Source organism: Monodon monoceros, unplaced genomic scaffold (genome assembly GCF_005190385.1).
Source record: "Monodon monoceros isolate NGI ecotype Baffin Bay Population unplaced genomic scaffold, NGI_Narwhal_1 Super_Scaffold_20, whole genome shotgun sequence".
Classification (NCBI taxonomy): Eukaryota; Metazoa; Chordata; class Mammalia; order Artiodactyla; family Monodontidae; genus Monodon; species Monodon monoceros.
In genome coordinates, this window is record NW_021703777.1 from 134,997,121 (window position 1) to 135,018,207 (window position 21,087).

At 57.7% G+C, this 21,087-nt stretch overlaps 1 protein-coding gene across 1 annotated transcript; it reads right to left on the minus strand.

Moving 5' to 3' along the window:
* Positions 1–9,180: 9,180 nt before the first annotated feature.
* Positions 9,181–16,037, minus strand: MSANTD1 (Myb/SANT DNA binding domain containing 1). Its single transcript, XM_029236076.1, has 3 exons — positions 15,662–16,037; positions 11,375–11,650; positions 9,181–9,960 (listed from the first exon to the last, which is right to left on the minus strand). Exons 1-3 carry the CDS (start codon positions 15,913–15,915, stop codon positions 9,720–9,722), a joined length of 771 nt encoding a protein of 256 aa, XP_029091909.1. The 5' UTR covers positions 15,916–16,037; the 3' UTR covers positions 9,181–9,719.
* Positions 16,038–21,087: the final 5,050 nt, after the last annotated feature.

Consider the following 21,087-nt stretch of genomic DNA (forward strand, 5'->3'; position numbering starts at 1 on the left):
AATTGTGGTTTCAATTTCAAGTGTTTAAACAGACAAAAAGTGGTTTGAAATGAATGATGTAAGCCTTACATTAAGAGGCAAGAAAATAAACAGCAAATTAAACCTAAAGGAAATGAAGTAAAGGAAGGAAATAATAAAAATAAGAGCAGATGGCCTTCCCTGGTGGCGCAGTGGTTGAGAGTCCGCCTGCCAATGCAGGGGACACGGGTTCGTGCCCCGGTCCGGGAAGATCTCACATGCTGTGGAGTGGCTGGGACCGTGAGCCATGGCCGCTGAGCCTGCGCGTCCGGAGCCTGTGCTCCACAACGGGAGAGGCCACAGCAGTGAGAGGACCGCGTACCGCAAGAAAATAAATAAATAAAAAATAAGGGCAGAAATTAGTGAAATACAGAAGAGCCAAACCGCAGGGAAAACAAACAAATAAACAAGAGAGCCAAAAGTTGGTGTTTCAAAAAGATTAATACAATTTATCAAACCTTAGTAAGACAAATGAAGGTTAGAGGGAAACACAAACTACTAATATCAGGAATATCATTACAGGGCCCACAGATATCTAATGGATAGTAAGAGAATTGTATGAACAACTTGATGACAATAAACTTGCCAATAAATTTTTATATAAAAATAGAAAAATTCCTTTAAAAACACAACAAAAATTACACAAGAGGAAGTAGAAAGTCTGACTACCCCTATATCAGTTAAATAAATTGAACAAAGAATTAAGAATCTTTAAGGGAAAATGTGCTGATGTCTGTGATTTAGGAATGCATCAAAAAATAAGATGGTGTGATGGATAGATATCTGCTAAGGAAAGTACAGCAAAATGTTAACCTAGGAAATGGATATGACTGTTCATTATACAATTCTGTCCACTTTTCTGAGTGGTTGAAATTTTCATAATAAGTTTTTAGGGAAAAAAGCCAGCATTTTCTATATAGAAAGATACCAACAAATAAAATCCCAGAAACATATGTTGTTGGAGTGAATCAAATATTTAAGGAAGAAATAACACCATTCCTACACAAACTTTTTTTGGAAAACAAAGAAAGATGGAACACTTTTGAACTCATTTTGTGAGGTCTGCGTAACTCTGACACCAAAACTTGACCAGGACATAATGAGAAGAGGAAAAGTACAGACCCATGTCCTCATGAACATAGATATAAAAATCCTCAGCAAAATATTACTATAAATAAAACCATGAACAAGTACGGCTTATCCCAGGAATGCAAGGTTGATTTAACATTTGAAATGCAACCCTTATAATTCACCACATTATCAAAATAAAGGAAAAAAATCTTGCAATTATCTCAATAAACGCAGAAAAAGCACTTGTCGAAATTCAGTACACATTTGTGATTCAAAACTCTAAACAAACTAAAAATAGAAGTCAATTTCCTGAATTTAATAAAGAGCATCCATGAAAAACCTATAGCTAACATCATACTCATTGGTAAAAGACAATTTTCCCACTTAGCCCAGGAATGAGGCAATGATGCCACTCTCATAACTTCTTTTCAACATTGTCCTAGAGGTCCCAGCCAGAGGAATAAAGCAAGAAACAAAAATAAAAGGCATACCCGTTACAGGACAAGAAGCAAACTGCCTTTATTCACAGAAAGCCTGGTTATAAACCTGGAAAGTCCTAAGGAACTTATTTAAAAAGCTATTAGACTAACAAGTCTGGCAGGGTTGCAAGCTACAGATACGAACGACAATTGTATTTCTATAAACTACCAACAAATAATTGAAGAATTTACATACTGAGGAACAGATTTAATAAAGTATGCATTAGATTTCTCCAAAGGGAGAGATACATCACTTTCAAAAATTGCAAGATTCAATATTGATTGGAAACATGTCAATGCTCTTCAAGTTGATCTATAGATCTATGCTGTGTCAATCAAAATTCAGCAGGCTTCTTTTTTGGATACAAACTGACAAGCTGATTTAAAATGTATAAGGAAACGCAAAAGACCTGTAGTAAACAAAACAATTTCAGAAAAGAAGTAAAGTTGGAAGATTCACATTATCTGACCTCAAGGCTTTCTATAAACTACAGTCAGCAATCATGATGATGTGGACATTTGACCAGCGGAACTGAACGGAGTCTAGGAATTAGACCCACTCGTGTTCAGTGAATTGATTTTTGACAAAGGCACCAGAAAAATTCCGTGGGGGGATGTGTTGGAGTAACTGGATAACCATGGAGAAAAATGAACCTTGATATCTGACTCACATCATACACAATAATTAATCTGAGTTGGATCAAAGATCCAAACATCATCACAGCTGCTAGAATAGGATGTGGGAAAATAAATTCATGACCTTGGTGAAGATTTCTTACGCCACAAAACCTCTAGCCGTAAAAGAAAAACGTTAGGTAATTTTGATTTTATCAAAAGCAAAACCTCTGCCTACCTAAAGGCACCATTAACTTATACTTTCCACCCCGGTGGTGTCACAGGTCTGGATGGAATCACTCCCCCACCCGCGCCCACCCACTTCAAACAACTGAAAACTGGACCAAACATGTGAAACGATTGTTTTCGGACACTGGACTGCAATCCTTGAGAGGAGAGACACGAGTGGGTGAGCATCACGACTCCCAGATCCCTCAGAGGAAGCTCCTCGTGGCCCACCCTGTGGGCACCAGGGTGGGGTGGGCTCTGGCCTGGGGGGGAAGGAGCTCGGATCCAAGCGGGTCGGGGACTGCCGGTGGGCGGACCTGGGCCCGGGATGCATCTTCAGGAGGGAAATACACTGAGCTTGGGGCCCAAAGTCCGGGATGCAGGCTCTAGTCCACAGGACTGGGTGCGCCCATCACCTCCCAGCCTCCGGGGCGGCCCCAGAGCATCGGCCAGCCCGCCCTGCGCCCCCCAGCACGGACGCCTGCAGCCGCCCCCTCCGCACAGTGGTGGAGCGTTACTATCCTTGGCTGTAACCTGAGCAGCTGCCCATTAAAATTCCATTAGTTTCGAAGGCTTGAGCTGTAGTTGATATTTCTAATTATTGTGAAATTAAACTTGTCCCTATAATTTAAGGATAATTGCAGGAGATACCAGCTGGCACCCTGGGGAGCCGCACTGTTCCCGGAGAACTTGGAAGGTCTCTTGGAAGTTCTCTGAACAGGAAAAGACGAAGGCGTTTTGGAAAATAAGGGAGGTGGGGGTCAGGCATGAAGCCGGAATCTAAATTTCAACAGCAATGGGCTTTTGTGAGCTGAGCTCGTGGCCTGCGGGGCAAGCAGCTGGGGAGAGGCGGGCCCCCAGACCCCCGGCAGCCTGAGCTGTGGGCTTGACAGGGGGAGGGTGGGTGCAACGGATTAACGAGGAATCGGCAGTGGAGGAGTAGTAACACACCGGTGTAATAAGATGGGAAAGTTCCAGAAGCTGGTGGAAAGCTTGGGGGGCGAGGCCTGCATTGAGGGCACTTTGTGGATATGAAATCAGACGGCAGCTGGAGCAGGAGGGAGGGCGGGGTCTGTGTGCCAGGCCCTCCCGGGGAGCGAGGCCCCCACGCTGACTGTGGCCTGTGAGCTGAGAGCAGCCCAGGTTCCTGGGGCCCTGCCCACACCTGCGGCCCTCCCAGCCTCCCCATCCCGACTCGGGGACCCCGTACACACATGGTGTGAGGGGCCTTGGCCCTAGGATGCTGCGCACCCCCCAGGCTCCCCTTCTGCTGTTGGGGCCTTGCTCAAGGTGCCAAGAGGGCCCAGCTCTCACCAGGGTTCTGCACGTATTCCCCCCATCCCCCCAGCGCTGCCATCCTGCCTGTGTGTGTGTGTCTGCCTGCCAAGGTGGGCCAGGTGGGTGGCAGTCTGGCCACACGATCCCCGTGACATGGCGCGTGCCACCGGCTTTCCAGAGGCAATGGGTAGGCCCTCGTGACCCCTCTGCCCCCCAGTCAGCTGCCTCCACTTGGCTGGTACATGGTTCTAGGAGCCACTGTTGCCAATACCCTTTCCCCTTTCTGGTACTAAATTCTCTGTTAAAAATTGAGTTTGGCTGCAAAAAACAGAGGCTGGAAATAACACTGACATGGGATGGAATTTTATTTCTCTCTCACATAAGAGAAGCCAGGCCCACACAGCAGCTTCACGGTGCAGACAGATGCCAGGGCCCTCAGTCTTTCTGCTCTGTTGGGCTTGTGGCTTTCATCCTCAAGAGGGCCTCATAGTCCTGGAAGGCTGCTGGAGAGCCAGACATCTCCTCCATCTCCCCTGTTGCTGGGCAGGAAGCAGGAGAAAGTGGGGAAAGGGCAAGAAAAACCCACATACCTGCTTATTACTTTCTTAAGGAGGTTTCCTAGAATTTGCACCTAACTTCCTCAGATGCCTTACTTGCCACCCTAAATTGCAAGGGACTTTGGTCAGATTTAGTTGGAACATTGTTGCCCAGAATAATATAAGCATTTTGTCACTGAGGAAGGAAAGCATGGATACTGACGGGCCTTTAGCAGGCTCTGCCACGAGGGAGGGGAGGGAGGGTCTTCGGTGCATTGTCTGTTACAGGGGAAGACCTGAATCAACCTTGACACCAAACAGCAGAGATCTGAATGAAGGAATTGAGGTCTGTCCTCAGCTCCTCAAGGGCAGGGACACAGCATCACAGCACCTGAACCTGAGCAGGTGCCCCCAAAATGCCGTGGAACCAGTTCCCCGAAATGGCTCACGTGGCCAGTTACACTGCACCAAACTGGAACAGCTGAGACAGCTGTGTCTCTCCCCTGCTGCGTCGATGCCCCTAACCCCCCACGACCGCAAGCCACTGCAGCCTTCAGAGCATCCTGGCCTCCCCTTCACTTCCGCCTTCCCAGCCTCACACAACCTCACCCTTGACCCTGGGACCACCTCGGGTGAGGAGCTCTGGCCAGCACGGTTCCAATGGAACACTCCAGAAGACAGTGTCAGAAAGCTGCCTGGGGCCCTCAGAGGTAGCACCTGCTGGAGAAGGGTTAATTCTATCAAACCTTGGCCCTTGAGTCCATGGCTTAATCTGCCGTGTGACCAAATGGCAGATACACACAAAGCACTTCAGTTCCAGGCCTGAGGGGAGGTTGGGGAAAAGCACGAGTGCAGCTGTTTGAGCTGCTGGCTGAAAAATACACACACATTTTAACGCAACAACTTTTTACTTGAAGGAAGGACTGATAGAAGCTCTGATTATTCAGACCTGGCAGACATTTTCTTGAAAACGACAAAGTGAGCCTGTCCCTTCAAGGAAAACGGAGTGTTTGTGACCAACAATAAAATTCAAGCTTTCATGCGAAGACTGGGATTTTGAAAAACCTGCATCCGCCACCATAAGCTCGCCAACTTACCAAACTAAAGACTTTTCTGCTGAGACCGATGGTGACATTCACAAAAGTGACACTTTGATACATGACTGTCACCTCCATTGCTTGGTGATCCGTTATCTTCCAAATGCCCAGTGTGTGATCCCACAGGAACAAGTGTGCATAAGGACTGGTCCAGGCGCAGGACGGACAGATGGATTCCAATAAGACAGAAGTGAAAGTTCATCGATACGATTTCAGACTCCACGTTGCAACCAGCCCAAGAGGGACCACCGCTTGTTGAGTTTGGGTGTCATCACGAGGAAGAACGTCCGTGACCTGAAGATGTTATTAAACCTTCCTTTCTTTCCCAAATGTGTAACCGTGTGAGTCTGGATTTCCCAGATTCTCTCACATTTTCCAACCAAGCCATGTGCCACAGTGGACGCTGACCTCTCTGAAGCCAGAGATTTGAGGAAATGTGACACGGTGCCACTCTTCTCGCTAAAACTTCTTGTTTTGGAAAACATACTTTCCATGTAATTGTTACTTAGGTTACCATTGTAGTGAGTTTATTGTTATTTTGAAGTGAATATTTCTTAAATCTTAGGTTTAATTTCTAATAAGGTACTCTAACAGGTATTAATATTGGCAGTTAGAACCCACATAAACGAAAAGCTCTTGGCATCTTCAATAATTTTGAAGAGTGTTATTTATGGGGGTCCTGAGGCCCCGGATTGAGAACTCAGCCCTGGGCTGGCACGTGTGGGAACGGCCCGGCTGACGAGCTTTACTAGGAAATGCCAGATGGCTCCTCGGAACGGTTGCATCAGTCTATATGGCCACCGGCCGTGTCCGAGTCGTTTCTTGACGTTCTCCCCGTCTCACGAGTGTGAAATGCATGTTCGCATTTAATTTCATATTTTCCCAATGCCTCCTGGAGCTGAGCACGTCTTCCCACTTTTATCGGCCTCGGAGATTTTGCCCTATTCCATTTTCATGTGAATTTTAAAATAATTCCACCCATTTCAAAACAAAAAAGTGCAGTGTTATTGAGAGCAGAGTTGGGATTACATTAATAAAATTATATTATATTTTGGAGTTTCTGGGATCTCTCCACATGCTCAGATATTGTTTTAAATGTTCTTTTTCTGGATAGGTAAGAAGTGGATTTATTTAGAGAGATACACATTCCATAGACATAATGCAGTCTGTCTCAAAAGGTGAGAACAGGGCTTCCCTGGTGGCGCAGTGGTTGAGAGTCCGCCTGCCGATGCAGGGGACACGGGTTCGTGCCCCGGTCCGGGAAGATCCCACATGCCGCGGAGCGGCTGGGCCCGTGAGCCATGGCCACTGAGCCTGCGCGTCCGGAGCCTGTGCTCCTCAACGGGAGAGGCCACAACAGGGCGAGGCCCGCGTACCGCAAAAAGAAAAGAAAACAAAAAAAAAAAAGTGGTGAGACAGCCTTGGGAGAAACACACTTCACAGACAGAGTGTGGGCCATCTCAGAAGGCGGGAGGCCTGTTTTACATTTTTCAATGAGACTGAATAGTTTTCTTCATATAATCCTATACCTTCCTGCTTAAATTCACTTGTAGATATTCTATAGCTTTGAATCATAACTGTGAATTTTTCCATCCGCATATTTAACGGGTTTAAGGTAGTTTAATGTGCTCTTGATCTTTTCTATACTTTGGTTTTCTGGGTATATAAAAATATGATCTGAAAATAAAGGTATTTTTAATTTCTTCACTTCGTCTCTTATCCTGCTTATTTTGTTTGTCTTAATGCATTAGTGATAAGCGTCAAGCAACAAAATAATAATGGTGAAAGTGAGCACATCTGTCTGGTTCTTGATTTTACTTGTCAGTGTTAACATGTTGTTTTGCTGAATCTTATCACATATTTTAGCATTTACTGATATCGCCACTTTTCCTTCCTTAACGGACCAATAACCTGTAGAAGACATTGGAAAGTGGCTAAAGACACATTGTTTATGAAGGGCGCGACCTGGGCGGTTCTCAGCTGAGTTCCGCTGGACCCTAAATGGCTCTGTCCAGACCAAGGACAGGGATAAGCTGATTCCACCGAGGACGGAGAAGGGGCATTAATTACCAACTCTGATGGAGAGAGCAGGGAAAAGAAAACAGACTAGATTACCTCTAAATACAAATGCAAAAAAGCAAAATTACATGTTGTAACTGAGGCCTCGCAGTTTCTGAAATACTAATACTTCGTGACCCTGATTCTAGGAACGCAAAGATGTTTAAGGTGAAGACTCTGCCCCATGACTCGATCCACCCCTCCTGGAGGGCTTCTGGGCATGACCACCCTCATGGGGTCGGTTGCCTGTCGGGGTTCAGTCCAGACCCTCTCAGGCCCAGCCTGGCCGGGGCCTAGTGTCAGTTGAGTTAGCTCTCGTGCTGGTGCCTTGTCTAAGAGCTAGAAATTCGCCAGGGCAGCCCCCAAACACAGGCCTTCAACATGAGGCGCCTCCAGGCTCTGGGCCTCTGTGGTGGATGCGGGAGCCACCGTGCACACCCGGCAGCGCGCTCCCGGCAGCTGGGGCTCGTGGGAATACTTGCAAGTTGACACGGCAGGGCTCCACCCCTGCTGCAGAGCCGGGTAAACATTCCCCAGACACACCGCCTCTTCAGTCCCAAAGTGCAATGGTTTGAGTCCACAGCACGTGCTCTCCGAGGGGATCCCGCTGGGCCGTCCCCGCCCTCCACACTGCACAGGACACCCAGCCCCTCCCTCCAGCAGAGAGGCGTCTACACCACCTGGCTCACCGGGGGTGCTCTGACACCAGCAGAGCCCTGGTTACTGGCTGGCTGCCCTCAAGGGTCATGGAGGTTCAGATGAGCTGGTGGCTGTCACACAGGGAGACTGCGGCAGCCTCCTGCAGGGCCCCGGCTTCCACTCCCCACCCCGCAGCCCCACAAAAAATCCCAGCAGTTTGCTGAGCAACAGTCAGAGGAGCTTTTCTACCCCATAAGTCACCTGTCACTAACCCACCCACTGTGTCTCCTCAGAACCCTGCTGTGTGGCAGCAACTTGCTAGTTCAGGGGTGAACCAGGCATTCCTTGTAAAACAGAGAGCAACGGAGGGTTTTGCTCATCACCCAGCTGCACGGGGGTGGGGCCACAGTGCACCCTGCGAGGGGATCAAGGCGACAGGATGGGGACTCCCCCGGCAGTCCAGTGGTTAGGACTCTGCGCTTCCACCGCACAGGGCCCGGCTTTGATCCCTGGTCGGGGAACTAAGAGCCCGCACGCCTCACGGCGTGGCCCCCACCCCCCAAAAAAGGTGACAGGACGAAGCCTTCCACACTCCAGACAGAGGACGTGAAGACGGTGACGGGGTACTCTGTGTTTTGGACAAACAATCAGGCCCTCGGACAGGTAGACGTGTATCTCAGCAAGTTTTAATGAATCCGGTTCTTCCCATACAGAGAAAAGCGCTACAGCCATTAACTGAGACGTCTGTTCTTTGTGACTAGCTGTGACCTTTCACTGGGACCTGACTGCCATATCTCCTACCAAAAGTCACATATCAAGAGGCTTCTTTCTCCCCACTTTTTTGGAAGAGCGTCCTCAGAGCTACGGAGTGGCTACGTCCCCAGGGAGGCCCTGAACAAAACGTAACCCCCAGCTCTCCTGTGGTGCCTTCTTTCAGCCACCTGGGCCCGGATGAGACTCAGGAAGAACTGGGGGGTGGGGGGGGGCTCTGGAAGGGTTTTCCTGCTGGCAGATCTCGCAGTGCTGAGGCTCCCACCCCCAGCCCGTCTCCCTCCCGGGGAGGCAGCCCCTAGATGGCTGCCGGCTATGTGTGCCCACGGCCAGCCCGGCCCTGCCCTGCCAGCACTTCCACAAGCTGCTCTTACCTGGCTTCTCCACTCACTCGCCTGCCTGCCCCCCAAGGGTCAGCTCCCCGAGGCTGGGCCTCGTCTCATCCCCGCCGCATCCCTGGGCAGAGATGGTGGAACAGGACAGGGTGTCCCCAGCGGGCAGGGCCACCGCTGTTATTAGCGCCGTCGGGACGCCCGACGTCCCGGGGGGACAGATGAAAAGGCCGCCGAAGGCGGTGCGGGCCTCTGGGGTTGGCCCGGGTGTTCGAGGCTCTCAGGGCCGACGCAGCAGACCCAGGGAGGGGGACACACCTGCCCCCGCGCTGCGTCCACCCGCTTCGTCTTGGGAGGGACCGCCTGCGCCTCCCTCCAAGGCTGCACCGTGACCTCCGCTTCCAGGCAGTGATGAAAATGACACGTTTAACATCAAAAGCCGTTCCGAGTACCGTCGACAGTGACGATACTGGAGAGCAGATTCCGGGAGGCTCTTCCCGGGAGCTGCCCTGCAGTGAGCCCGGGGCCCCGGCCGCGTGCCCGGGGGGCTTTAACGCTGGAGGCCGAGGCGGCGGCGGCGGGGGGCCGGTGGGCGGCCTAGACCCCGGACTTGGCGATGATCTTCTCGAGCAGGCTCATCGTGCGCTCCTGCAGCTGCAGGCCCTGCGCCTGCAGGAGGCTGTGCTGGTCCAGCCCGCGGCGCAGCTCGCGGCACGTCTCCTCCAGGGCGCGGCTGAGCCGGCGCTGCTCCTCCAGCATGGTCTCCAGCAGCCGTAGCTTCTTCCTCTGCCAGTGGCCGCCCTGTCCCTTGCGTTTCTTCACGGGCCGCTCGTCCGACCTGGAAGGACAGCGCCGGCGTGTGGACGGCTGGCCACGGAGCCCGGGCCTGCCCGACCCTCCCGGCCGCCACCGGGCACACGGGGTGCTGGGCTACCGTCCACGCACGTGAGGGCCGGGCCCTCCCACCACGAAGGGGGCGCAGGCTTAGGAGGCGGGGGGTCCCTGCCACGAGAGCACCCCCAAACCCGCTGAGCTGGGTGGGTGTGCCCTGGGCTCTCCGCTCGGGGGTGGGGCATCCCGGGTCTAACCGGCCCCCACGGGTGGGCAGGGAGCTGCCAAACCCCACCAGGCCCCAAGATCCTGCCCGTCCCCGAGCCCAGGCCCTCTGCTTCTGTGCAGAAGATTCGTGACCCCGCCAACCTCAGGGGCAGAGAGCAGAGCTCGGCCCCGAGAGGGAGAACAGCCCCACGTCCCAGTCCTGGTGCAACGCCTGGAGCAGCTGTCAGTCTGGGAACTGGGCTCAATCCATGGAAACAACTGTCTGTAAATCTCAGACTTCCCTGCAACTCGGCCTGGCCACCAGCAAAGGCATTTCTGTCTGGGGTCTTTGCTGAGAACAAACGGAGCAGCAGCCCCCCGGAATGGGGGCGTCAGACTGGAGGGGCCCCCGGAGATGCCTTCCTCACCCCACCCTACTCCCATCTGACAGACCTGAGACCAGGCTCAGGGGAGGCAGGGCCACGGCTCAAATCCACACTCTTCCTGTTCTCTCCCCCACTGGCCAACTCCTATTCATCCGTGAAAGCCCAGCCCAAACGTCACCTCCTCTGGCTCCCCGGCCCCCACACCACAGGGGTGTGTCTCCCGCACACCTGACTGAGGGCATCTTTAGGCAGGGTCAGCACATGCCTGGCAGGACGCCGTGGACGGCAGAGGGGCTGCGTCCCCCCACTGCAGCCAGGCTCCGAGCACACCCTGGAGGCTCAGCCTGACACCCCCTCCCTGGTGCTGAGAGACCAGCCGGCCCGGCCAGGCCAGGGAGAAGGGGATCCCAGGGCACAGTCTGCTTGGGGTAGGGGGAGCGCAAGAGCCAGAAGCCGAGGGAAGGCGGGAGCACTCGCCTCCAATCCCAGCGCTCCTTGGAGAAGGTCCTGATTTATCCCCATTTCACAGAGGGAGGCTGAGGCCCAGAGAGATCAAGGACTTTCCACACAGCTAAGCGGTGACGGAGCAGGAGATGCACCCAGTCTGTGGACACGACAGCCCAAGCTCCGGGAACCACCTGCCTTCCTGTCTCTGGCCTCCCTGCCCCTGGGGCTGGTGCATATACTACCCGGGCTTCCGCGGCCGGCCCGGGCCAGTAGAGGATGCCGCCGCCAGGACAGCCCCCTCGCGGCCCTCAGCCCCCTCTCCGGAGGGCGGGTGCCCGGCCCCGCTGGTGTGGAGGCAAGAGAGGGAAGCACACACACTACCTGAACTTAAGGGACAGTAAGCTGGAGGAGCTGGCGGAGCCATCGTCCTGGAAGCGGCCTTCGTAGGAGCACTGCTTATACGGTAAGTACAGAGGGGTAGACTTAGCAGACGGCGACAGGGACGCCTCGGTCTGGGACGTGGAGGGCCCCGGCTGCTGGCCGTCCGGCAGCTTGCCATCACAGGACTCGGGGACCTTGGCCAGAATCCTATCAATGGCTAGGTAATAGGGCCAGTCGGGCGGGACGGACTCGCTATCTGTCATGCATTTTAATTTCCTGAAACGAAAGACACAAGAGCCAAGGGTGAGAAACAGCTGCTCCCGGCCCTGCCTCGCCCGGCCCTCGGCGGAGGGGCACTCGGGGGCTCCGGACCTGGGGGAGCCACGTGGCAGCCAGGCCTCCCCAGAAAAATCGGCCAGGCCCCAGGGCCAAGGTGACATGGGACTCAGCAAGAAGTCAGGCTCGGGACCTACACCGCCTTGGATGTTGGAAAGGATGCACGTGCCCCAGTGTGAGTGCCGGGACCTTGGGCTCATGCGTCCTCTCTTTGCTTTTCTGGAATTTCTAAACTCTCTGCAATGAACAAATGCTGCTTTTTAACAAGTTAACCGGCAATAACCAAATATATGGTATAATACCAACATGGGAATAAAATGTAATATAATGTGTTATGCAAACGTAAAGTACGGTCATATAATAAACGCGCTTTTCTAAAGAGGACGCCCTGGGGAGCAAGAAGCTCAGAAGGTAAGAGCACAGGCCTCAGTGTCCAGCACATCTGAGTCTGTCTCTCATCTCCATCGCTTTGCTGTGTGACCATCAGCAGGTCCATTAACCTCTCTGAGCCTCCATTTTCACATCAGTAAAACGGGGATGATCAAAGTAAGCTCCTCACGTGGCCGTCACTCTCGGGAAGATTTAAGAAGACAACGCCCGGTGTCTGGCAAACAGCAAGCTGTCAGATATTCTCGGCTGAAGGTACCAGGAGGACCCGGGCTGGGCCGGACGGGGTCCCTTCCCACACTGCCTGGCATCCCCCATCCCCACTCGGGCCCCAGGCCCAGGGTCTGCACTGCACAGCTCTGCCCACTGTGGGCCTGAGCCCATCCGAGGCCCTGCATCATGCTCCCCTCCCCTGCAGACGGAACCTGAAGGTCCCTGGGCCTTGGCTGTCCCCTGGGAGGTGAGGGATGGGGAGAGGCGGCCGCAAGACAGCTGCGCAGCACCAGCCAGGCCAGGAAAGAGGCCACAGGGTTTCCCGGGCCCCCGGCCTCAGCTTCCAGCCCCCATGTTCCTGCCCCTCGCTCTTCCCGCTGTGGGGAGGCCTTTGAGCAACAGAGCGCCCCGTGGCCAGATGGCCTCTGTCTCTGACAAGGGGCTCCCCGCCAGGCTGTGGCCGCCGGTCACACTGGTCACTGCAGATAACGAGCTGACCACCTGAAAGAGTGGCACCCCGCAGAGGTGCGTGGCTCAGGGCAGCAGGCAGAGGCGGGCCAGGCAGGACGTGCCCTTGAGCAGCACCCAGCAAGCAGACTGTCCTCAGCAGGAAGGCCAGGACAGGCCACGTGGGGACGAGCAGGCTGCTCCGGCTTCCTGACCACGGACCGCCGTCCATCCCGCGGAGGGCAACACGGACATGGGCACAGCGGGTGGACGATGGTGCTCGGGGCCCAGCCCCCGCCCGGGCTCCCCCCCAGGCCCTCCGCAGGCGTCCCCCCAGCTCCTGGTCTGTCAACTCAAGCCAGCCCACTCCTCAGAGAAATAAGGAAAGGCCCGCCCTGGCGTGGGGAGCACCTTAACGGTGTGCCAACAAAACACCCCCCACGGAACCTGGCCACCCCCAGGCTTCCTTAACCAGCATTTTTTTTTTTTTCTTTTTCTGGTTACACTGAGCGACTTGCGCCATCCTAGTGCCCCAACCAGGGATTGAACCTGGGCCGCGACAGTGAGAGCGCAGAGTCCTAACCGCTGGACCGCCAGGGAATTCCCCCGACAATCTTAATATATAAAAAGCTGTCTCCGGGGCTTCCCTGGTGGCGCAATGGTTGAGAGTCCGCCTGCCGATGCAGGGGACGCGGGTTCGTGCCCCGGTCCGGGAGGGTCCCGCGTGCCGCGGAGCAGCTGGGCCCGTGAGCCATGGCCGCTGAGCCTGCGCGTCCGGAGCCTGTGCTCCGCAACGGGAGAGGCCACAACAGTGAGAGGCCCGCATACCACACACACACACACACACACACACACACACACACACACACACACACACACACACACACAAAGCTGTCTCGGAACTTCCCTGGCGGTCCAGCGGTTAGGACTCCGTGCTTTCACTGCCGAGGGCCCAGGTTCAATCCCCGGTCGGGGAACTGAGATCCTGCAAGCCCTGCGGTGTGGCCAATAAATAAATAAATAAATAAATAAACAAACAAGGATTGTTTAAAAAAAAAAAAAGCTGTCGTGAAAAAATAACTAAAGTCTCTGCTGTGGGAGGCTCTGGGTGGCGGGGGGAGAAAGAACCAGTCGTGCAGCCAAAGCGTTGGCCTGTGAGGGGCTGTGTGGCCTTGGGCAAGTCCCTCTCCTGCTCTGGGCCTCTGTTTCCCCATCGGTGTATGGGAGCTGACAGATACCACGGTGTGCAAGTGCTTCCTAAACTGTGAAGTGCTGTCCGCGAGGGGGCCCTGGGCCCTCTCAGCCATACCCTCATCTCCTGTGGCCTCTGGGGCCCACATCCCTCTTCCAGGAATGGAACAGAATCCCTCCCCTGGGACTCTGAAGCAGCTTTCAGGATAAATAATGAATGACCCGGCTAGACACCAGTCAGGGCCCTGGAGCTATGGAGTCAGACAGGAGCCCCGTAAGACAGCCTGCGTTGCCTCCACAGCTCCCTCCTCACTGGGCGGGGGCGGGTGGGGGGCGGGGGGCAGGTGCGCCTACACGCTACTCGGCCCTTCCGTCAGGAGCCGGTGACTGGAATCTGACAGACTTTACCTAAGCGACTCCTCGGATGCCTTTGGACCCCAGCAGCCACCTGTTTTCCACCCCGGGGCCTGGCTGGGGGCCAAGCTGGGGGCCAGAAACGGGCCTCCGGACAGGCCAGGCTCAGGACCTCCAAGGGCCAGAAAAAGTTAAATGGATGCAACTGAAACAGCCTCTGGTTGCCCAGGGCCCTGGGGAGCCCCTGCACGTCCCCAGGCTCCAGACGGGCCGGGAGCGTCAGGCCAGGAGGGGTGAGGTCTCTCCTTGCTTGTTCGGGGTGGGCATGGGAGTCGGGGTGAGGGTCCTCTCACCCACGGTGTGGTTCAAGGTGCCCGAGGCCAACCTGCAGGGCCTCGTCCACACGCAGCTGTGTGCCCCTGCCCACGGCGGCCACTAGGAGGGCCAGAGGTGGCCTGGGCTGGGACCAGCTGGGTCCCGGCACGGCCCCCTAGACGGCACCCTCCCCCCCCACACACTGACAGGCTCTCGGGGGCTGCCCAGGCCGCCCCCAGGGCCCATGCTCTCGGTGCCACTCTCCCCCTAGAGCCCAGCTGCTGCTTGACCTTTACCTGCCCTGACCCACGCCACACCTCTGACCTTTGCCCTCCCTGTGACCCTCTCCTCACCGTGAGCCCCTGCAGATAGGCCTGGCCTCACACTCCACGGTGCTGGGCACGTGGGGCCACAGGGCTCCGTCCCGGACGCCAGAGCTTCCCCTGCTGGAGCCACGCGCTTCACCCCGACCGGGCTCCTCCCACAGCAGCCAGGGCAGGGGGCCTCCTCCCGGGAGCGGACCCTCCTGGGCACTCAGGGCTTCCCTGAGCCCCCTACGCCCCGCCCAGGCCCCAAGGCCAGCGCTGTGCTGTGCTCACAGCAGGCTCAGCGGATACTGAAGGTGACAGAGCGGCAGGACAGGCCGGCTCGCGGGCCTGGCGGCTGAGCCTCCTCTGGCCTCAGTTTCCCGCCCACACAGCAGCACCCGCCACCCTGTGGAGCACAGCCAAGCCTGGGGGGCCGAGTGGGAGTCGCCTGTGGGCCTGGGGGGTGGTGCCTTGGCCGAGGCCTGGGGAGCCGGGGTCAGCCCCAGCCCGGCCCTCCTGTGCCTCGGTTTCCCCCCTCCCCTCCCCCATGGCTTCTGCAGGTCCCCTCTCACTTACACAAAGCCAGGATTCCCCCCGCCCCCTGACTCAGCTCTGGGGATGTCCCGGCCGGGGCGGGGGCGGGGGGGGGGGCGGTGTCCCTGTGCGGACCGCCTGCCCAGCGAGCCTGGGGCGCCCTGGGGCTCTGTGGCGGCGACAGCGGTGGCCGCGGGCCTACCTGTACTGGAAGGTCATGTTGGTGATCTTGATCTTGATCTCCTCGCCCAGCCGGCGCTCGCCGGTCATCTCCAGCAGCTTGCTGGCCATCTTCTCGTACACCTTGGCATTGCGCTTGGTCTGCTTCAGCTCGTCGAAGAACTCCTCCCAGACGAGCATGAGGCCGCGCATCTCCGCGTCCGTCCAGTTGCGGGCCCGCCGGTGCTTCTCCGTCTGCGAGGACACGAGGTAGCTGGGCACCTCGGCCGCTGCCATGCCGGGGGCACCTGCGGGGTTAAAGAGTGCGCTCGGGCCGGGCCGCGTGGGGCCTGCGCACCACGGCAGCGGGAGCCCCGCTCCTGGAAGGCAGCTCCTCGCTCAAAATGGGGCCTACATCTGACAGGCAGGAATTTAGTTAAAAGCTTTTAAACGGGAAACGTCATTTTGATGTCACGTTTCCATAGCAACAGAGCAACTGCATAAGCTACAACAACAGAAACCTTTTAACTGAAAGCGCAGGAATCAGGGCCGCCCTGACGGGCCATCAACATTGCAGTGAGCGAGCCAGACCCCAAACCGGCGGCCCGGGCTCCCGGCCCCGCCCCGCGCCCCAGCCCTGTCGCCAGGCTGGCCGGCCCAGGCCACCGAACGAGGCACCTCCGCTGGGCAGACCGGGCTCTTGAGAGGTGGGGTCCAGGCCGCAGCCCCCGCCTCTGCCCCGCCCCGGCTCACACAGGCGGGGGCCCAGGGAGGGCCCAGGGTAAGGGATTGGGGTGCAAACAAATGAGGAGACCCAGAGGAGGAGAGACGGCAGACAGAGGGGTGGCAGGGGCAGAGACAGACAGACGGGGAGACTGACACAGGAACACACTCTTGGGGACCCGCAGAGACACGTGTGTGCACCAACACCCACCCACCTGCATGCCCTGCACACAGCCATCCTCCGGCCAACACGCTCACACTTACGGTACAAACGCCACCACCACCAGGCTGGGCGGGGGCAGGGCTCCGGCCCTGAGCAGACCCCTGGCTCGGCCACTGTCTGCCTGCTCCCCTCCTTGCAGGCGGGATGCGTGCTGGCCTGGGTGACACATGGGGTGGGCTGAGGAGCCGGCACAGTGCTTGAGGCCAGAGAGTAGCTGGGAGCGGGTGGTGTGGATCCCTCTCACCATGGGCAGCCCCACCGCAGCCCTGATCGCCCTGCATCAATCAGCACCATCCACACCCAGACCTGCCTGGTCCACTTGGCTGGGTGGGCTGCTCCTGTACCCCACGACCCCGCAGGAAACAGCTTGGGGAAGCCTTGCTGAATAAAGGAGTGAACAAACGAAGGACTGACCTCAGGTAAATCCCCTCCCTTCCCAGCAGGTTGCCTAGACTTCACCTTCGGACTCACTGGCAAACTCTTATTCATTCTTCAAAACCCTGTTCTGGCATCAGCTCCTCTCTGAAGTCTTCCTATTCAATACACTTTGGTCCTTCTTCCCTTTTTCCCTCCTGCAAATTGGACCTTCCTTGAGCCAGCCATTTATTTTCTGCCTTCCAGCTTTGTGACGCTTGCTAAGGCGACTGGGCACTGTTCTAAGTGCAGTATGTCTGGTACGTCTGTGTCTTCTACTTTGATCCTCACGGCACTCTTGCAAGGGAGGCTGGCACTGCTGTTATTCCCATTTTCCAGATGAACAGCCTGACGGACAAAGGTGAGGTCACACTGTGGTCAAGGAGCCAAGCTGGGCTCTGAACCCAGGCAGGCTGGCTCGGGACTGGGTTTGATTTGTGTTGTGCAGTGGCCGCCAGGCTCCCCGTGAAGGACACCATCACGCCTCCTCTGCCCATGGTCCTGGGTAAACGCCCCTGCTGCTTCCTGGCTCTCATGGGAGGCCCCCCAACGCTGACCTTGGACAAAGCGACCACTGGCACTGGCTGGGGTCCCCGGCCACCCACCCTCAGCCGGCCTCTGCCAGTGTCTGACTGAGGCTCAGGGGACAGGGACACGGACCTCCAGCACCAGCCAGGTGGTGCAGTGTAGGATGAAGGAGAGCTCTGCAGAAGGACCGGCCAAGAGAGGCAGCAAGGCCGCCTGGCCCAGAGCACGTGCAGGACGGGAAGTGAGAGGTGGTGGGGCTGTAACGGGGAGGGCAGGACAGCAGGGCCTGAGAGCCAGGCTGGGGATGGGCCGCCACCTCGGCAGGGCCTAGGGACTGAGTGCCCACCGGGACTGGCCAGGGGACCAAGCCTTAGCCGGGCAGAAGACCAGAGCAGTGGAGCCTGCGGGGGCTTCAGAGAGAAGGGTCACCTAAGGCATCGGGACTGAACATTTTGAAGATAAAACTCAAGCAGGTGGCTTGCCAGCAAGAGCCCTCACACCTGCTGGACGGGCTGCAATGGCCACGTGGTGCCCCCACCCCACCCCCAGGCCCACGGGCCAGCGTGCCCATCCGTGAGCCTGCCTGGCATCCTCGGGGTTCTGGGGTGGCCTGAACTCGGGGGGAAGGGCTCACAAAGTCCAGGCCGAAAACCTCCACCTTCAACAGAGGACCCTCCTCGGGCCTGACTATGACAGGAGCTTCTTGGTCTGAGCCGTCCCAGGACAGGGAAGCTGAGCCTGGGATGCAAGGCGTCCCCGAGTCTCCGCCCAGGTGCCCCCACCCCCGCACCCACGTGCCCAGAGCTCGCCCTCTGACACCCTGCGAGGCGGGCTGAAGCCCTAGGTGGAAGGAGGGGAGGTGCTCAGGATGGGGTGGGCTGGCTGGGGCTCCCTCCCTCCCCCGCAGTCAGAACTTGGGGTGCAGAGGGGGAGGGCAGCAGGGGTCCCTGGGTCAGGGCCCGGGCCTGCCATCAGCTCCTGGCGGAGGCCCCTCCCTCTCTAGGGACACAGGGACACCACACAGCACCGCCCAGGAAGGCTGACAACTGCTGCACTCCTCCGGCCTGGGTACCTGGCACAGAGCACTCAGTAGTGCTTGCCAAGTGAACCAGTGACCGCAAGTCCCACCTCCTCCAGGAAACCTCCCCCCCGCCCCACCCTAGACGAAGGATTCAACCTACCAAGTGGCCCTAGCGCTGGCTCTCTGTCCCCCAGAGCGTGTGCCAACCCTGACCATCCTCCAGGTGGACATTTCTTCAACCACGACTCCAAGAACAGAGCAGGGCTGCCTCAGTGCATCCCAGCACCAGGGGCAGGGGGACCAAGGGAGAGGCAGGCAAAGCCGGCTCAGGGTCTCAGACCCAGTTCCACCAATTCGGGTTGTGACTCGGCCGTCCCCGCCCCCCAGCCCCCGTCTTCACCTACAGTGGGGCTCAGAGCACAGGAGTCGTCCTCTCTGGACAAGTATCCACCGCCAGACATGCGGCTGGAGGCTGCACCTCCAAGGCCCTGGGACCCCTTCCCACTGCCCCCTCCCTCCCCCGACCCAAACCCTCCTTGGAGCTTTGGGAGAGGGCAGAGGCCCATGTGCTGGCCTGGCTGGGGCTGGTGAATCGTCATCAGGAAAAGCTGCTGCCCCAAGGCACCCGGCCTGGTCAACCCCAGGACAGCGGGTCCCAATGCCTCCGCAGGGCAGCTGTGGCCCAGAGGCATCGCTGCCCGTGCTCAGGGTCCTGGCAGCCAGGCGGCTCGGAGGAGGCATCTACACCCCCTGCTAGGCCTCCAGCCAAACGTCCAGGAGAGTCTGGGTAAAAGGCTGGGCTCCAACCGTCTCTTCTCAGGTTTCAGGGGCACCGGAAGCCCTGGAGAGGGGGGCCCGGGGGACGCTCCCGGAAGCAGAGCCCTCACTTTCGGCGTCCAGGGACGAGGAGGGGCCAGGCAGGTGGGGAAGGCAGGCCCAGCTCCCAGCGGCCCCACGGGTGGGCCCACGTGTCCTCGGCTGGGCAGGGCTGTGAACCCCGGCACAGGCCTCCGCCTCCCCCCCGCGGAGGCTCAGGGCAGGAAGGGGCGTCTCTCAGGGGCCTCCAGCACCTCCTGGGAGCAGGCAGCGGTGAGCTGAGCCCGTCTCCGAAGGCAGGGGTTTGGCCGAGGAAGACCCCCCAGCTGGGCAGAGGGAGGGAAGCACAGGGAGTGTGGGAGATGGGTCCAGGCCCGGGCGCAGGCAGGGCAGAGCTGAAGGAGGGCAGGTCGGGAGGATGGACTCCCTGGTGCCAGGGGACGACGACCGTGCCGGCACCACCATCCTCTCCCCGCGTGCACGGGAGCCCAGACCGTAACTTTCAGTCCTCCGCCTCAGCACGCAGAACCCAACCCCGACCCAACGGCTCCACCGGGCCAGCCAGTCTCCGAGCACACCCTGGGCCGGGTGAGTGGAGGCCTGGCCAGTGGAGGCCTGGCCAGTGGTCCGTCCCATCCACAGCACGGGGTGAAGGCCTGGGAGTGTCAGGCCCCTAGAGAACGTGGCCGTGACAGGCCCTGGGTTTCCTGCTTGGAAGGCCAGTGGCGATGAGCCGTCCAGATGGAGAAGCCAGGCCGTTGAGGCCCCCAAGCTCGTGGAAACTGCAGGACACCCTCATGGTTTCCCAAGAGCCCTGGTGACCCCACAAAGCAGGCCCACCCTGTGCCCACAGGCCCCGGGCCCTGGCAGAATGCCCCGTCCGGCGGTGCCTGGGCCCATGGCCAGGCTACCCTGAGGGGTGAGGCTGGGCCGGGCACCCCCAGACCCAAAAGGGCTCTCAGGTGTCAGGTCAGGAAGCAAGGGCTTCCTCTGAAGACAAGAGGGGTCTTGCCCTTTACTGAGGGCACCTGTGCACGGTGGCTGGAGGGTGAGTGGGGGACATGCCGTCGATTCTTTCCAGGGGATCTGGGGGCATATCCTTTCTGGAAACAGCAGGTGGACCAGGTGTGCCAGCCAGGGTCTGGCTGCCTCGCCTGGACCAGGGAGGGGCGGGTAGAGCTTAGGCAGCTCTGAAGGGTGAGCTGAAGGGGCCCTGGAGGTGTGTCGCAGAGGAGACACACCTGTGGAGGCGACATTATCTTCCCAAACGTGTAGAGCAACTCAGGTGGAAACGAACCCGTGCGGCCCGTCCACAAGGCCCAGCAGCTAAACGCTCTCCAAGCAGCTTCCTGCCGACACTGCCCGCACCTGCGGCGCCTGCGCACATCCCGACATCCTGTCTGCAGGCGTGTGCGGTCACACGGCCGTGACCACAGGCAGGGGCCAGTCCACCCGTGCTCGGCTGTCTCTCGGGGCACCCACCACGGTCGGGCTCGGGGCCGCCCACTTCCCAGAACTGGGGGGACTTCAGCAGACACTGTGAAGCGCCTGCCCGGGGCAGCCCGCGGCCCAAGGTCTCTGTGTTTGCAGGTTGGTGGGCAATCACCAGCGCCCCGAGATGACTGTGATGCTCACTACCGGGGTTCCCGGGGGCTGGGAAGGACGGTGCCCACTCAGCTGAGTGGAGAAGACTTCCAGGAGGAGCTAGCATTTCAGACGGGAAGAACTCACCGGCTCAAATAGA